Here is an 18,883-nt window from a genome sequence, read left to right as displayed (position 1 = left end):
TGCCATATTTCAGTTTCCAAAACTGGGCACACAAAAATGACCGTGCAAGGTTGTTTGCCCAAATAGCAGTGTGTTAGGTCTTGCCAGCTTGGCTAGCCTTATTTTACATTAGACTACAGGATACCAAACAAAAATGCACTTTACTAGTACACAGGAGAAAATGCAAAATATTTTAAAGTTGTTTCTATAATGCTTATGAAACAATTTATCTAAAGAAATATACAAATGTAATCATACTTAATATTGCATTTCCTAGAATAACAACTACTTTTACAGTACAACTCTCAAAGACAAGTATTTTCCTGTAAATTCTGACTAATGCTACATGCAAATTAATAAACATAGAAAATAAAAATACTAAAGAGATCCTTAAATTTACAAAGCATTTATGTCACAGACTTACTGTTCCTTCCATGACAAAACAACATTTATGTATCAGCTTAGTAGCTGCTTTCAGACTTTATTCACAATCTCCTAGGGAGTCTCAAAAATCTATAAACTGTCAAGTGCTGGACTTTGCATTTGAATGCCTGATTTGAGTGAACTCTACAGAAAATCAAAATATACTAAAAACATCCTTATTTACTCCTTATCTACCGTGTTTGAAAGACTCACATTTTTTCAACAGAGACTGGAAGAAATTATGCACAATAAATTGGTTCCACACCTGCTTGTTTCAGCTAACACAGGAAGACCCACTGTTTTCTGTTTTGCTAAAACCACCCAACTTTGATCAAACTATTTCTTTCTTCAATATGCCTTCACCAATATGAAGATGCACAAATGAATGTGCTTCCTTTGCTTCTAGAGAACCACAAAATATCTACTCAAAATGAGAACTGCAGAAGACTCTGATGTACAACAGAATGATCCAATTTTTCAATTTTTATACATTTAAATTTATTTAGAAAACAATTCAGGCTATTTTGGTGAAGGAAGGGATGTTATATATTCTATATGTGGAATATGACACACCCCCTTTCACAGTCACTTTTAATTTAGTTAGATACAATACAATCTCATACAAAAATATTTAAGTGTCTTGCACCTGCATGATGTCATGTATTGTGTAGCTCCTGTACAGAGAAAAAAAAATAAAGACTTGGGAAAGTAATTTCCCAAGGAAAGGCAAAAAACTCATCAACAATCATCTTAATCAAGGTTCTAAAAAGGGTTTTATACTTTGATGGCATAAAATCTTAGTTTTTATACCTCTCTCCCTTCACAAAATTCAACCTCTGCAACCAGCTGTATTGAGATATAGAGATCCATGACCAAGCTGCTGACACGGCAGAACTGAGCTGATGTTGAATATAGTTACTGTAACAGCCAAAATACATTTTTTTTAGAAAAAAAATCATTTTAATTTCTTGGTTTTATTAACTGAATTCATTGTTTTCTCTAATGCTTTAATAGCCCACAGAATTTCAGGGGAAGGTGTCAGTATCTTTAGAGGCAAAGATACTGTGTCTTTTACCAATTCTTTGATCTCACTATGCTAGGAAACCATGGGGCAGCTCACAGCTAGTTTCTGAGCTGTGATGCTGCCCTCAGTAATGTGTGTGTCCCTTCTAACACCTGAGGGGTTAGAATAATAAAAAGTAGTCTGATAATACCATGCTAAAAAAGTGGATATTATTCTACCTGTGTAGAATCAGATGGAGCTGCAGAAGTTAAAAGACACAGCATTGTTTGCCCAGTTGTATCATTTGGCAAGGTCATGAGGAAACTACAATCAATGCAACATGTTTCAGAAACAGTGAAAATGCATTTATCAAAGACAGACTAACTTGATTACTAAATCAGACTGAAGTCTTCAACATGCGACTTATTTTAAGGATGTAATTACTTCTTTGTAACATTAAGGACAGGCTTGAACTCTGTTGAATCAAATCATTAAACAAGCTGTTTCAAAAGGCAGCAGAGGCAAACCAAAGACTTGCTCTGAACAGCAGGTCTGTAGAGTCTTTGGAAGTCATGATGGTTCACCTGCTTCTAATCCTTTGAGCTATTAGATCATAAATATTCCTATTTACTTCTACTTCCTTTCACCTTTCTTAATTCCAGGATTTCACCAGGAAAACAGAAATACACTTAAAAGCCATGTACTGCATTAAAAGTAATTTACTTCTTTGGAATGTTCCACCATGAGTGCAAGCCTTTATGATACTGTAATTAAATCTAGGTGACATTTATCAGAGTAGTATCAGAGAGGAAATATTACTTGCAGAAATAGAACTAAAGAACTTAAGCAAAACAATCAGAAAGATATTCTTTTGTTAAGATATTTTAAGGTACAACTTAATCTGGAAAACTGTGATGATAAAAAAAAAGATAATGCTTTACTCAATATAGCAGTTCCTTTTGGTTACTCAGTATAATTTCACCTTATTTTAGTTATGCAAATAAGCATAATTTTAAAAATTAGCATTCCAGAGCCAACATATTCACAGGAAGAAAACTATTTTCTAACATTAACAAAAGATTAACTACAGGGCAGTTATAGAGCCATATTTCCCCTCAGTTATTCCACTGCAATCCTACTGAAGACAATAAGGGTATGCAGACAGGGGAAAAAAAGAAAAAGAACCATGATTATGGAGTTTTCATTATGCATAAATCATACACTGATTACACCAAAAAAAAAAAAAAGAAAGAAAGAAAAATAACTTCACTACCATATGCCAGATATATTCTGAAGGCTAGCAAGCCCATTTTTGATTCAAATTGAACTTTAATCAAAAAGGTATGGAAATAAGTGCATATTATATTGAAGTTGAAACTTTTCTAAATAATTATATATCAACAAACTTTTTCAGACAATTATTCACTGAATAATGCACAAAGGATATGAATTTCAAAAGTAGAAAAATGTCACTGTAAATATGAAATTCTGATTGAGAAATTTGCATTTTGTTTGTGCTAGAACATGTGGCCATTTCTATTTCAGAAAAGAATGCTATTACTTTCCATTTAGAGACAGCATTTCCGTTAACTTTAGTATATGGAAGAACAATGCAAATATTAACGAGATGCGCCTTCCAAATAAATGCCCCAACTTCGCCTTGATCTCACTGAAAACTTGAGAAATTTGGCAGTTTGCCTAAAGACTCCAGCACATTTAGGAGATCAAGCCTTAGGTATCATGAGACTCTTGGGCTCATGACAGGGAATGATGTTCATCTGGGAATGAAACAGTTCTCCAATTCTACAAATGCTTTGACACTTCAGAGTATTTCCACATTTTGCACTGGAATAAAACAAGGACAATGTGAAGTTTTAGTTCGCAGGAAATGACATAGAGAAAGACACATCCCAGACACTACACTGAAGATTAAGTCATCTGCTTTTTGGCCAAATCAAGCCAAATGGGGGTCTGAGCCCAAGGCACCATATTTTGTTAATATCATGCTGTTTCCTCGCTCCCTCATATTTATTTGTTTCTGTCTCATTCTGACCAGAAATTAATCCTGAACTGAAAAACAAACAAAAAATGTCCCCACTCTAACACAGTGAAATATGCATGAAAATCATCTCACCTCTCCCTGAAACAGGAATACTTTTATAATATAAGATCTGACAATTTGCAGCCTTATTTCTGGCCATAGACTGATTTGATGTTGATGTTGATGAGGGAACAAAAACTGTAGTTGGCCATAGTATGTGAAAATCTCCAAAACTCAACCTTAATTGTTCTTTCAAAAATATATATGGTCCTCAGTTTGGAAAGAAAAGAAGAAGAATGCACTGTACTAATGAAAGGAAGAAATTTGAAAATTGCAAAATAGCCACTATGCTGATAAGAAATGAAGTAAAATCCCACACATTCATATATATATAAAATTATTTACATTCAGCAAACACAAAAACTAGTCAAGTTCAGTTTCACATCCTGCATAAAATCACAGCAAGTATGAACATTTGATTCTACATTTTTAGAACCAGACTTTGAAGAGATAAGGTGTAAGTATTTTTGATGGAAGGTGCTTATTTCCTGTAATTGAAAAGGAAAAAATCTAATTATCTAATTTACTTCTTTTATTTTTTTATCTCTTACTTCTTTAACTTCTATTCCATATACTAACGGGCCATATAGTAAGTAAAGGGTAATGTTTCTCATACTAACCTTAAGAAAAAGAAAATCTAGAGTTGACAGGAATGTTTTAGCACTGATATTAAAAAAAAAAAAAAACAAACAACTGTATAATACAATAAACACAAAATATAAAAACTATGTTAATTAAATTACCTGGCTTGTGGCAAACCATAGCTGGTTCCTACTCCAACACGTGGCAAGCTGTACACAACTTTTTTCACTGTTGCTTGGTCAGGAAAATTAAACATAACAGAAGCTAAATGAAGAAAGAAGAATATGTACCAGTAAAACATTTGCAGCAGTCTGTTTCTTAATCTGCATGTATTTTTAAAATGCTCAGGTTTTTATTTGGGGAGAGAAGTCAGTTCCACTTTTATCCTCCTGGGGATCCAAGGTACAACAGAAATTCCTGACATTCTTCACACCTATGTATAATTAGCTGGCTAACATTTTAGCATTGTCTCCCATTTTGCAGAAGACCTGAGTGTTGTTTACTTCAGAGGAGCAACACTTTACTATTAACCCATAAAATCTCTTATCAGGCTGAGAAGCTGTTCATTAGTTGGCATGGAATTTGCTCTTCTAACTAGTGCCTTAAAACAGCCAGGAATAAGGAATTGTTCAATTCCCTCTCCAGCTGAAATCAAAATTTTCATCAGAGATCCTGAGGGCAAAAGACCACTACACACCTCACCAGTCAGTGAACTGTGATTCAGAGTAGCAGATACAGAAAATCGAGTAGATCCATTTATTGCTCTGGTACTTTTTAACTTTAATTCCTTTTTTAATTAGGAAAAGAAATATCCTTTTATATGTTCCACTAAAATATTTACAGACAATTGAGGAGAAGGGTGAGACAACTGAAAAAGCAAATATCCTGTCCAACATCTGAAGAATTTACCAATTGCAATGATCTGGTTCTGTAAATAAATCTCACTGCTGGACAGGAAGCAGTGAGATTGATTTAGATGATTGATTTTAATAAAATTTGCACTGAGCACATATGAGAGGAAGCATTATAGAACGGACATAAGCACTTTATCAAAGGAAGCACAGAATTTTCCTTTTAATATAAATAAAGCACAAAATAACCACTAGCACAATTTTATGCAACAAGTATAAATTTTGACCTACTTCTGTTTGCCATAAACACTTCCAAAGCTGTGTTCTGGAGAAGATAACGTCTTGAAAAAACAGCTCGGATCTCGCTGAACATCCATTTTCCATGAAGGCCTTCAGTATAGGCAAGGACCTTTAAAGAAAGTCAAGGTGAGAGTTATTAGCAGGAATTTTTTGATAAAATATTATATAAGAACAGAGGAAATTTTACCCATCAATCAAGCTCATCGTGTCCCTTAACACTTAAAACCAGTGACTTAAAAAAACTTAAATGTTTTTAAAAAATGCAAAAAAAGGAGTTCCTGTTGTTAGAAGAATATCAGCAATTACTGTAACCTGATACTCCTAAGATCTAATTCTCATATGTTGCATCAAATTAATTTCCTCAAAAACACCAAAACCTCAAACCCTACAAACAAGTACAGGGAAACAGACACACTTGAAATTATGCTTATCTTCTTCCAACAGTGTGCATGACACAGCTGTCAGTTATCTTTCAGATACCAGATTTACTTCTGAGGCTGCCTTGTGCAAAGAACAACCAAAATAATACAACTTGCTATTCACATCCATTCCAGAGTCATAAATTACAAGTCCTCTCATTCTATGAATAAGTAAGAAAATTAGCAAAACCAGAATGTCACCATAATAATTTTTCTGAAGTTAGATACAAATATTCCAAACCATGGACAAAATTTAACAGTTTCAATTTTGCATTTTAAACTTAATGTGAAAATATTTTAAAATAAAATAGTTTAAAATTAGCACTGCTTTTCTTGTTTTAAATTTTCTCAACTAAGTGCATTAACATAAGACTAGATATTAATATCAAATAATATTTTTTCACTTTTCTTTCAGTGTTTTGGATGTTCAAAAAAAGACACAATTTAATTGTATGTCATTTTTATTAACTTTTATCATGCACTGTAGAACAATTCTTTTCCAATCATTTTCATCAGCTGGCAGGCTGCCTTCAGCCCTGCACCTCTGCTCAGGTGGGCTCTGCCATGGCACTCCTAGGAGGAATCATTTGTTTGGGATGGGGATCCTCACCACACCCATCTGCATTTCCCAGCCTCTGTAGACTGTGCCTTTACCTGGGCTGCAGCCACTGAGAGAATTGCAGTCTCAGTGAAACAAAGAAATATCGTGAACACCTTCCCTAAAGCAACGTTTCAGACTGAAGAGACTGAATTTCTCTGCTCTCCATCAGGTACACAAAAGCTGTCATACACCAGCTCTCAGAGCTTTACTCACTCCTCTGAGGTCTTCACTTCCCCTAATCATGACCTCCCCCAGCTTCTGAACAGGAAAATGTTAGGGACACCATATGCTGCTGCTGTCAGTGATCCTTCATGCTTGAGGAAATGGGAATTGTATTTCTTCAATCTTTTCACTGACATGGCTTCAAGTTAGTAACACGTCTCCATATATGAAAAAGCTAATTTCAGTTTGTGGACTTGGTGTACAGCCTTTTCTCATAACCACGATGAGTCTATTTCAGAAAGGATGTTAATAACATAAACAACAAAAAAGTGCTTCAGCACATGGAAAGGCATTCAGAGTTAGTTCTGTCCTCAATAGAGACCAGTTAGAAGAACACAGCGTTCCCCCAGTACTGTTTACATGAGGGTAAGTTACAGACAGAACCCTTAGACCAACATTGCACCTGATGACACTGTTCCATTCACCTCAGCTTCCCACACCAGTTAAACACAGCTTGGAAGAAGGGAAGGAGCTTGATTCTTTGGAGGTCACCCAGACATGTGCAAAAGACAATGGACTCCCTCTATTCAGTCACAGGTCAGCTGTGGAATGCTACCTCATACACTAAATTGTTGCGATGGTTAAAAATCTGCACCTTATTTTTCCTTTGAACTCTGATAGATCTTGTGACACTTTTGTCTGTGAGCTTTCTAGTATCAGGTAACTTTTCCTTGTGTTGATAATTACAGACTGGATCCACTTACTGCTTAGCCTTCTCTTTGATAAGCTAAATAAACAAAGTTTTCCTTGATTTTCTTTCATTGAGATCACATGCTAGGATACCACTGGTATGATGTATGTGAAATTCAGGTGGACAAGAACAATGACTCTGAAGACTGAAGCACACTCCTTCTTTGAATATATTGTGCTGCTATCTGATACATAATTTTTGAAAATACGCGAGTTTTTAAGTTAAAGAGAAGAAAGTCTGACAAAACCACTCACATTCAAAAAGCTAAAATATGAGAACAGTCTCTCAGAGGGAGGAGTTTGACATATATGTAGATGTAACCAGATCTACAGCCGCCAGCAAATTTGTCAAAAAATTAGCTCCTTGACAAAGCATCATACATCAGGAAACCACATTTTGTATCAAAAATGTTTCTAGTTTTTTTTTTTTTTTTGTAAAGAGAAATGTTTCTGTTAACTATATTCAATATATTAACATATTAGAGGATTCACATTAATACATTTATGATGTGTTGATATATACCACAGCATAGTTATTATAATTCAACACTAAAAGCACACTGTATACCAATCATACACTGCTTGGCTTTTACTTCCTCCTCTTTTTTAATTAAGTATAAAGCAATTGCAACTACACAGAGGTACATTCAACCCACTGTTAAATGAATGACACATGATAGCACTCCAGTAAAACAGTAGAATGGAATAGGAAATCAGAGGAAATCAAGGAGTCTATAATTCAATTAATGCCCTCAATTACACTCTTCTTAACTGTCTATTAGTCCTACAAATATCAGATTATCTTGCCATTATCAAATTATCTGAATTATTTCAGTATTTCTGTTGTAACGTTTTCCTGTCCAAGATATACTACCCATTTTTGCCATCCTCCGTAACATTCATCTTACACCATTTTCTTGTGATGCATTAAACCTCCCATTATTAGATACCTTCAATTTACAGCAGATATTACTGACATTGTAGCAGGATTCTTTCTTATTGCTGCTATAACAGCCAATTCAAAGTAATTTTATTTTTCTGAATTTGAACCCTTTAAAAGGCTTATATACCTTTTTTTTCTTCCAGAATCATTTTTAGCTTTTCATTTTCTCATAGGACATGAATGAGGTCCTATCTATTTTACATATCTTACATACTTTCTGTTTTGTATCTTTCATTATTCATAAAAGCATTGTTCATAAAACCATTTCACTATGCTAATACACAGAAATTATGTTACTAAGTTATCTGAAAGTAAAATTTCCATGAGTTCCAACACTTGGTTGTTTATACTTAAAGTCAGTACTCCTTATTTTGATAGTTTTATGAGTTCTCCTCCTAAAAACATTTGTGAAGGCTTCCTGCCTAGGCATGTTTTAATAGTTCAAAAATCAGGAGTAAGCCCAGAATTCTAGGTACATCTTAGATAAGCTGTTTTTATTAAAATAAAAACAACCAGCCAATGTCCACATTTGAACTAATTCAAGTTGCAGCTGTTTGGTTTAAAACTAATTTCTCCTTGTAAAACCTTTTCACTTAGGAATTTGTGTATGTTTTAAAGATACCATATTTCTAGAATTGATTGCAGCAAGATGACGCTCTCACCTAACAAGGGAATGAGAGGTCTCTTAAACTCAAGATTCTCTTCTATGGAAATACATCTGTTGGTGACATTTATTTAGATTAGGTTAGTAAAGCAGCATGAGATGCAGATGGAAAGTTCTAGAGAAGAGAAACAGAACCATTACCGAAGTGCTTTCCTATTTGGATCAGATATGAAGGCTCCATTATTTTAATTTTATTTCTGATGTAATCAAGGTCTTTGTTTCTCTTTCGATTAAGAGTCAATGCATTTTTAATCATAAACACTGTTCAGTAGATATTTAATTATTGATAGTGAATTGTTAATTAACAGCTGGAATTCTGCACTAACCAGAAGTCCTGAAATACTAGTGTCCATTTTGCTTGAATCCCTCGTAGGTTATCTGCACAGAAGGAACACTTAAGTACTGAGGCTCATTTTTGCTGCTTTCTATTGTTTTTTGGTATGTCATAGCACCAGACACAGCATGCAAAAGGATATACTGGCCCTTTTCTTTTGATTATCTTCTCTGGAATTGAAGTAATCACAAAATCAGGTGCTACAAAGTAATCAAGGAAAACAGCCTGTACACTCCTATTTATTTCTCAGTCACTAACCTTTTAGTAAGAAAGATCACTTTTGCTGTCTGTTGCAAAGAATTTTTACATATTTCCTTCTTTTAAAATAGCTCTTTGTGTTAGTTCATTAATGACTATGTATGTGAATTGAATCCACTGTTTTCAGTGGAAGTTCATCATTTGTCTTTTGAAACCACATTTCCAATTCAGGATATTTTAATTCTAACCTGATATCTCAATGAAAGTGTTGATTGATACTTGTAACATTTTCCAAGCTTTGTTTATATCTAGTGCAAAATGCATGTATCATTAACATGTAATATATTTGTCTTTTTGTGGGCTTGTTTGATGAGCAGTGAAAAAAACATGAAAAAAACTTCTCCTAATATCTAATCTTAATTTCCCTTGTGTCAGTTTAGGGATATTTCCTCTGGTCCTCTCACTGAAGGCATGGCAGAAAAGACTGACCCACACCTCACTGCGCCCTCCTTTCAGAGAGCTGTAGAGAGTAGTGAGGTGTCCCCTGACCCTCCCTTTCTCCAGGCTAAACACCCCCAGCTCCCTCAGCTGTTTCCCACAAGAAATGTTCTCTAGTCCTTTCACAAGCCCTAGGGCCCTTCGCTGAGCACGCTCCATGGTGGAGAAAACACGGAGAACTTCCCACAAAAACGAATTACAGTGTTTCACTTCATCAGAGTGCCATCTATAGCCAGCCACAGAAGTGTGGCTATGCACCTGGCCCATGTACAAAATAGGCATTTAGAAAATAGCTTGGCACCACTGTATGGTTTTAGAGGTTAGAAATGCATGAAATTGATTACTGAAAATCATTCTGTCCTGTCAGAGATTTGGATTTCCTTTTCTCAAATGTTGTCTAGCATTGCATTTCGCAGCAATGAAAATGTGAAATTCTGAATGCAGGTCCTCATGGGTTAAGACAAATGGCTCCTATGAACACACAGCAAACTTTCTTCTCCAGAACAATCTAACAAGACAGAGTTAACCATAGGTATATGGCAGACTGCATGATTGCTTCATGTACTCTAAATACAGACTGAGATGACAGATATTGATGGCATGGAATCCCACTCCAAGGGTTTATGAAATACCACATTGAGTAAGCATTTTATAATTTCAAAATGTTTGATGAATTACTGAATATGATCAGCTTTTAGATTTAGCAGGAAAAATAAGTGTACACTACAACAAGGGATATATCGTGTCAAGATAGATAAGTGTAAAAAGTTATATTTATTAAGAAAATTCAAAATCAGGTAAGTTCAAATAATGAAATGCCTTGTATTTTGCTTTTCTAAAATGGGAATCAGAGAATGCAAATAGAAAGGACAATTCAAATGAATTTAATATCCTAGTGTTTCATTGACTTCTTACTACTTTTTTATATGTTTAGATAACTTTTGGAACAACTTTTTGGCCTCAATTCCCATAATCATATTAAATACTTCGAAAATCTCACCAAAATACTGTTATCACTTTTTCTTTGCACATTTTGGTCTAGTAAAATGTTCTCACTTTCTCTCTACATTAAGTTCTCTTTTCCCCTTCTTTATAGCATGCTTCTGTGTAAAATGTTTCTTTATTTGTAAGCCCTAAAAGCTTTCCTCCAAGTAGCTTTTGTAATGTTATGCTGTACAGGATGAGCTGAGTATTCTATGCCATTATAATTTCCCAACTCAGATCAGTTTTAAAATCTTTTCTAGGACCTTTTTTTTAAATAAATATTGGCACTCCTGTTTCATTTTTCTCCTCCTCTTCAGGGATCTAAAAAATGCACATATTATTTTTGTGGTTTTGGACTTTATTTCCTTGCCAAATATTCTCAGCCTATACTTCTACTTCCAATGTTTTTTTAAGCTTTCAAGAGGCCCCTTGTCTTGAAACATGAGGTTCTGTTCATCCAAACCTTTTCTAAATTTGATTTCTCTGGTCAGCATACCCACTTTGCTATCCATTAAAACAATGCCCACTCAGCTTAAAGCAACAGATACTCTTATTCCCACATTCATTTGCAATCATCTGAAAAATTATTTGAAGTTGGTCCACTTGAAGGCCATTTTCCTCTTTTCATAAGCAAAATGGTTTTGCACATTATGATTTTGTGTTTTAGGCAAGGAATGGAAAGGATATTGGGATTTTTTTAAGGAGTAGTTCCAGCAAAGTAATTAGAGCAAAAAACCAAACCCTAGTCCAATATTTATGTATTCTAAATGGATCATTTCTAATACTGCATTTGTGCAACACCAGTGCATAGTTTTAAATATAAATGCAAAAAAAAATCTAAATAATAATTATTTTATCATTACTTTTGATCTCTGTGCCTTTGCAGTTTTCTTTCTTTGCAAAATAAAAAGAGATTGTCAATTTAGGCAACTCCTGAAATGCCAGCTATAGACTGACATTCTTGAGAAGAAGAGCATCAGGAACAGGTAGAAGATTTAGATATTATCACCTTAGAAAAGGTAGACAGAGGCCTTTTTTAGGCTCTACTTTCAAACATATTCAGCAATTATTGTTTTAAGCAGAGGCTTCACTGATTTAAGAACTTTAAAACCACGAATAAAGCCGATGGCGCTAGCTGGGGCCATCACCATCATGTGGAGAAGTAGAAGGCAAATATATTCTAGTGCCACATAAAGCCAAACAGAGCACAGCCCAACTCCAAACACAGAGGTTGAAGAAACAAATAATGGGGCAAAATCTCACGAGTAGTTCTGGTAGCCACAGGATTGAGGCAGATTGTGTCACTTACCTCACAAGGCTTAAAATGATTTTTTGTTGACTTTGGCAACAATGGGATGTCAGACTCAAATCTAGTGAGAAATGTTAACAGAACTATGTTTCTATTCTCACTCTACATTTCGTGCTCAAAGATAATCCAGACTGGGGAGTGGTGATCTCAGACTCAAATTGCTCTGAGCAATTCTGCCCCAGCAGTGAAATGCAATCAAATTAATTCAATTAGAACCACACAAATTACAGTTTAGTGGTCATGCCAAAAAAGACATAAGATTGCTATGATCTGAGCAGAACCAGACTTTTTTTTAAGGAATAAAAACAGAGAGCTTCTTTTTCTCTTAAATGGTCCATTCTCCTCAACAAAACTAAGGCAATTGAAAGAAAGGACTTTAAATACCTAAAAATTCATGCAGAACACAGTGTTACGAAATGCTTGTAAGTTGAAACCAAAGCAGGATATTTATTCAATAAATAGTTCTTACACAAAAAATGCAGCTTTATTAAACTTGTATTATTGGTGTATTTCACAGAATTTGTGAGGGCTTTAGCTGAGAAAAGATGCAGCAGAAGCAAAAAAATCATAGAAATAGCTTGAGGAATAAAGAATGTGTGGTATCCCTAAACACGTGATGTGTTCTTTCCCAAGAATAAAGCCATCATAAAATTCTCTGCCTGTATTGATTCATTGTTTATTTTCCCCAGAACTTGCATATATTTATTCACAAGTGTAATGCAATAAAAAAATGCATAAATACTCAAATGTACCATATCACAAATTCTTAACATTATAATAACTGAAGGCCTTACGACTGGTCTTAGGAAACATGTAAATGTTGAGTTTTGTTAAACATTACCCATTTCCTACCAAATGAAGGTGGAAAGACAGTTGCATGTCCCTCTTTTTATAGACATGAACCTAATGTCATACAGGAGATATATGGAAGCATCTTGTATTTTAACAGTTTCACATCTAATTTATTCAGTGTAGAATGCACATGATTTAAGATCTATACAAGTCAATAGAATAAAATTTTATTCTACTACCAGGCTTAATTTTTTTATGTTCCTATTATCTCCTCCTATATGAGATTGATCAAAAGTTAGTGTTATTTTGTTTTCATCTTCATATAAAAAAGCTTTTTCATTAGTCCCAATATTTAGGAATATAATCAGAGCACATTCTACTCCTGAAATTTTAGCAATAGATTTAAAATTAATTTTTATATGCAAAAAATTATAGTTTTTTCAGCGATATATGTTGTACTATATACAACATCCTGACAATCCCCAAAATTTCTGCAATACAGTTTGTAAAAGTCAAGCAAAATCCTCAACAATTTCAAAGTTCTACAGCTCAAAGAATCACAGAATCAATGAGGTTGGAAGGGACCATAGTGGGTCTGGTCCAGCCTGGGATCAGATGCACATGGCACAGGATTGTATCTGGACACAGCTGCACCATGAAGGGTTGGGTATGGAGTACCAGTGACTCCTGGAAATCAGTTTGCTTGGAGTCTGAATTCAGAGCAGATTCAGGGCTACTTTATCTTATGTCAACTTCTAAGGCCCCCAAAGTACAATTATGCAGCCTGTGAATAATGGTGAACATACATCAAAGTATCTTCCTCTTCTTAATATATTGCAATACCAACTGATCCTTTATTTATCCAACTAAAAAGTGCTTAAGATGAGTTTGTTTTGCACTTCTGGAAAAGACACGAAATTATAGCACTGGGAAAAACCTAATCCACAGCTCCAATAGCAACATTATCTACAGAATGTTAACTAATATTACTAAGTCTATGCAAGGAAAGAATAGCAAAGTTTCTTCTGAGAATTTTACCTTGGAGTGTTTGCAAACTGCCTAGAGTTACTCAATACTAATTTAATTAGTTTACACTTTATACAGAAAAAGTATTTATGTATTTCATACTTGCTTTAGAGAACATATTTTTATCAGATACCGTAACTAAGCACTGGTAAATAACTCCACAGAATATATAAAACCTACAAATATTGACATATACCAAATGTAAGCTGTGTATATAAACTCCATAAATGATTTTTATATTTATTTCAATAATTTGAGCCAGATTGACACTTTTATTTTGTATGTGCATTCTGTAGATTCTATGTCTCTTTTCCCATAGCTAACCATCAACTTTTTTAATTTCAATTATTTAAATGTCAAATTTGTAGATAATTAAAATATTTGGTGGGGTCTAATTCTACACAAAAAAAATCTTCATGAAAACTAGGAAAATAATAAAAATAACTACTCAGATGGCTACTAAAAATGGATTCTGGGGAACACATTTAGCCTTACAATGTCTGCACAAAGCAGATTTGATATACAGTTCCCTCCTCTTTGGATTTCTAGCCAAGTGGAATGCAAACCTGCATGTCATAAATTTGGGCATACTCACAGGCTTTCCTGTGGTGAGCTCCAGGTTCCCAGTATGAAATTACTGCAACACCTGTCAGCATGTAGAGGTACTTTGTATGAATGTGCCTCAGTTTTTATCCACTACAAGCTGCTCCGACACAGAAGGTATTTAAATTTTATGGACTTCTGGGTACTATGCGACAATGAAAAAGTGAGCCAATCTCAGTCAAAAAGGGTTCTCTCATATAGCCTCAATTAATTGCTTCTTAACTTTCATTTAATTAAAAATAATAAAATGAGATTCAACTCAAGCTTCAGAAAGAGATTAGATATTTACATTTTTTAACTGGTTACAACTGCCAGCTATTCAAATTTTCCTATTAAACTAGATTCTTACCTTTTTTTTTTCTTTCCTGTGGGCAACAGGCTAATAAGTTTAGAAGAAAATAAACACTATCAACTTGTATAGACAGAATACTGCCTGTATTGTGATTGGTTCTATTTCTACTGCCAGTAAGTCTGGATTTAACGTATATCACATTTCTTTTAAAGAATACAAGCACCCTATTTAACAATCTATCTTTAATAGACTCAATTTCCCAAGATGCACCCTTTCCTTGCAACTGAGTATGCCAAATGCCACTGCTTGAAGCAGAAGCTGAGAGTACTGAGATTGTCCAGGAAGTGATCTGAGCATCTCACCAATTTGCTTCATTTTCACTGAAAGCCAAGGAAATCAGATATAAAGAGAAATTAAAAAAAAAAAATAGAGTCCAGGGAAGGGTGAATTCAAAGCCAGGAAAATTAGTCATGTAAAAAAGTGTCTTAGCTCTTGAACATGAAATGTTGTCTCATGTAAATTAATATATTGGAAAATACACAGTGATCCTCAGTTTTACCATATTATTATGAATTTCCTTCTTTTTGGAATTTTTTAATATGTATATACATTTGTAAGAGAAAAATAATATGGAACAGAAAGATTGTAACAGTTCAATTAAATGAAGCAAACATTTTAATTTAACAGTTCAGAAGTTTACAGTCACCTTCTCATCCCCTCACTGTGCAAAAACAAAGTCTGAAAAATTATAGTTATTCTAACTGTTATGTGACTATTTTTGCCTGTTATGCGTGAAACAAACCATACAACCACCACAAAAAAACTCAGACAATGGACACAAAGTCAGCTACAGAAGGACCCTCATTTTCTCAGTCAGAGAATGTACAATTAAATATTTTCTTTTCTTTGTTTACATTAAAGGGAATTAATGATGAAAACAAGCTAAAATAAGTCCCCACTCAACTTTGTAGTATAATAACGAGTTACTCTTAGAGAGGACTCTTAGAGAGCAGTCTTAGAGAGAAAATCCAACACATGCCATTTGACTGTTGCAAAATAATCCCCACTCTGCTTTGACTTCTTTCTATGAACTGTAATACAAGGTCCAATAGACAGCCTCAGATGCATCTCAGGTCCAGTACATGCTTTTCAAACTTAATCAAGGGAATATAGAAATGTATATAAAAAGATGAAAGTGTCTTTGCCTTTATATATACTGAAGGAGGAAAAAAAAAAAACCTAGGGGGAAAAAAGTGAGATCTTTCATAAGGGAAGGTTAAGTCTGATGCTAATGCTTATTTAAAATGGTGACAGTCTGAAGTAGTGAAGCCTTGCCGGGCTGCTTTAATTTCTCCCTGGAATAGCTCTCTCCCAACCTTCGGCAGCACATCAAAGTCTCTGGAGCTCAATTAAAATTGGATTATATTGAAATGCTCTATCTATGGAACTGTGTGTTCACTAACACTTTTCTTTCAGTAATACTCCAGATGACAGTTGCCCATCCCAATTTAAACAGTTGTCATAGAGACCATGAACTAAAGCAGGAGTAACTAACAATACAAAGGAAAGGTAAGTGGTAGGATTTCTGTGAATGAAGGGCTTGGTTTGCAACCGCAGTGCTCACACTGCAAGCAGCTAAATGCAAAAAATCAGAAAGGCTGTAATGCTCTCCTCATTCCTAAGGAGAAGGGCAAAGTAAGCAAAATAGTAAATATTTTCTTTTTTTCCCCCAGGAGCTAGTAGTGTTTTACATTCCAGCATGTTGTAGCTACATAAAATATCCAGAATTAAATGACACGCCAAAGAAAAACAGCAGATAACCCTGGAGTCAATCTACAGCCACTAATTCATAAATTTAAGACATCAAATTGCATTTTATAACTACAGTAGAAAAAAACCCCAAGGTATTATCTTTTTATATTCAAAAATTTTATAGAAGATTCTTAAATTATACATGATGTACACATCCTTTGTCTTTATGATAAAAATCTAAAGTGAAAATCTGATAAAGATCTGTAGGAAATTCATAATCTGAACCCATCCGGTTAACACTGTGACATCCAATATGTGTAATGCTTTCAGATCATTACTGGTTTTAACTGTTTCATAATCTAACCATGTAGATTTTTGATGTACTGCACCAAAGCCTGACAATACCATTGGAAAACACTAGCAGCTTCCAAAACTCCCAAAATAACATAAACAGCTTATGTTTCTGGCAGCACCAGACAGCAATGTATTTAACAGCATAGATTGCTGGTAATGATACTATTTTCTCATGTAGATGGCATGTTTCTGGCACTATAAACCCCTTAACCTTTCTTGTAATTGGCTTATTGAGAGTCCCAAGGTTGTTTTTTGTGCCATTGGGCTGATCACCATGGAAATGAACACTTATTGCTGTTTCACTGTAGTGCTCTATTTTTCTTCCAAGCCCTCCACAAGCATTCTCCTGCTCTCCCGGGAAGGCAGCGTTAGGATTTTGAAGCAGCAACAAGGCAGAGTACAAAGAGCGCAGGCCAAAGGGGAAGAAAACAAAAATGTGTCAGAAAATCTAAAAACCACACAGATCAGAATTTGTCAAAACAAGGCCTTGGTTTAAACCAACAAGAAGGGCCCCCACAGCTTGGGCCTTGACAAAGCATGGCCTTTTTATTTTTTTTCCCCACTTTATTTTTTTCTTTTTTTCTTTTTTTTTTATTTTTAGCCCAGCTGTAGAAAACACCATCTAATGAACCTGTCTGGGGCTGCTGTCCCCATCCTGTCAGGCATGTCAGGAGATGACAAGCACTGGGGACAGGCCGCCGCCAGTCACAGACAGGCCTGCCAGCTGGAGAGTTCAGCCCCAATCTAATCACACCACCAGAAAATAACTTTCACGCTTGCAGCCTGACAGGATGGGCTCAAGGAAAAAGAAAAAGGGGGGAAAAAAATAAAAGAAAGAAAAAACAAAATAGGATAAAAACAATGTTTTTTGTTTTTAATTACAAACGTATTTTGGCACAGGGAAAGGGATTGAGTGCAGGGAACACTTTTTAAAGCTGCTAGCACTGCTTGCTGGTTTCCTTTAGTGGAACTGTTTCTGTCTTTAACACAAAGATCAACACAGACATTAGCACCAGCAGTTACAAAAAGAGTAAAAATGAGATGGTATTTGTGGCACCTGGATATGTTTTTGCTACATTTATTCACTCTTTTCCAACATCAATATAGACATAAATCTATCGGCAACCATTGGTGGAGCTATATTTGAGAAAATGCGTAAATTATGGTATGTGTTTTTATTATTTCAAAACAGCTGGGCTGTTGTGAAATTATATCTCTTCATAGACATCACTCCATGGTTTGTATTTTCATTTGGGCAAAAAACTGACAAAGTACAAATGGTAAGACTATTTTTACTCCTGAAATGGGAATGAATATTCATAAATAAGAATAAAAAATTAAACAAAAGTATTAGAGCCCTTGGCCTCAACACAGTTGGTTCTCTCCTATTTGCACACAGACTGTGAATAGACAAAAAAGGAAAACCGCAAACATGTATCTTTAAAAGGTCTATAATGAACAGGCAGTAATGTACTGGTAGGCATCCTATCTTTCTCATTCAAAATTTGCCAACAAAGATTTCCGCTCCAGAAATTTAATAATCAAAAACTGCTAACATAGATCTCTGCTCCAGAAATCTAATAATCAGTAAATCCATTGTAAGAAAGGCTGAAAATTATTATTTAAATAACTTGGAAAAGTACTTCCCCCAAAAGGCATTAAAAAAATTATTAGGTCTAGACAATAATTTACTACAAAAATAAACATCAGCTAAAATGAAAATGAAAAGTATTAACTACATGTATCCTATCTACTCCTAAATATAAATCATAGTATATTTATCTTTTGGTCTATGTGTCTTAGTGTATGCATATCTTAGCAAACAATTTGCATTATTTGAAAGTGAACTAGAATGGAAAATGAGTGATTCATGTAGTACTTAGTAATTACTTTAGGAAGAAATTAGGAATGAGCGTAGGTCCATCTAATCCCTATAAAATAATAAAAAATGAAGATTTGTTAT

General features: G+C 34.5%; 1 protein-coding gene across 10 annotated transcripts in view; it reads right to left on the bottom strand.

Moving 5' to 3' along the window:
• Positions 1–18,883, bottom strand: part of NBEA (neurobeachin) — a 457,716-nt gene that overhangs the window by 94,847 nt on the left and 343,986 nt on the right. For all 10 annotated transcript variants that reach the window (XM_074535327.1, XM_074535328.1, XM_074535333.1 and 7 more), the window contains 2 exons: positions 5,231–5,348; positions 4,250–4,352 (listed from right to left, as the gene is read on the bottom strand). In XM_074535327.1, the coding sequence (XP_074391428.1) occupies positions 4,250–4,352; positions 5,231–5,348 (221 nt within the window). The remainder of the gene's footprint in view (positions 1–4,249; positions 4,353–5,230; positions 5,349–18,883) is intronic.

This window comes from Zonotrichia albicollis, chromosome 2 (assembly GCF_047830755.1).
Source record: "Zonotrichia albicollis isolate bZonAlb1 chromosome 2, bZonAlb1.hap1, whole genome shotgun sequence".
In the NCBI taxonomy this organism is placed as follows: Eukaryota; Metazoa; Chordata; class Aves; order Passeriformes; family Passerellidae; genus Zonotrichia; species Zonotrichia albicollis.
Note: the sequence above shows the minus strand (reverse complement) of the source record. Positions and strands in the feature narration are given on the sequence as shown.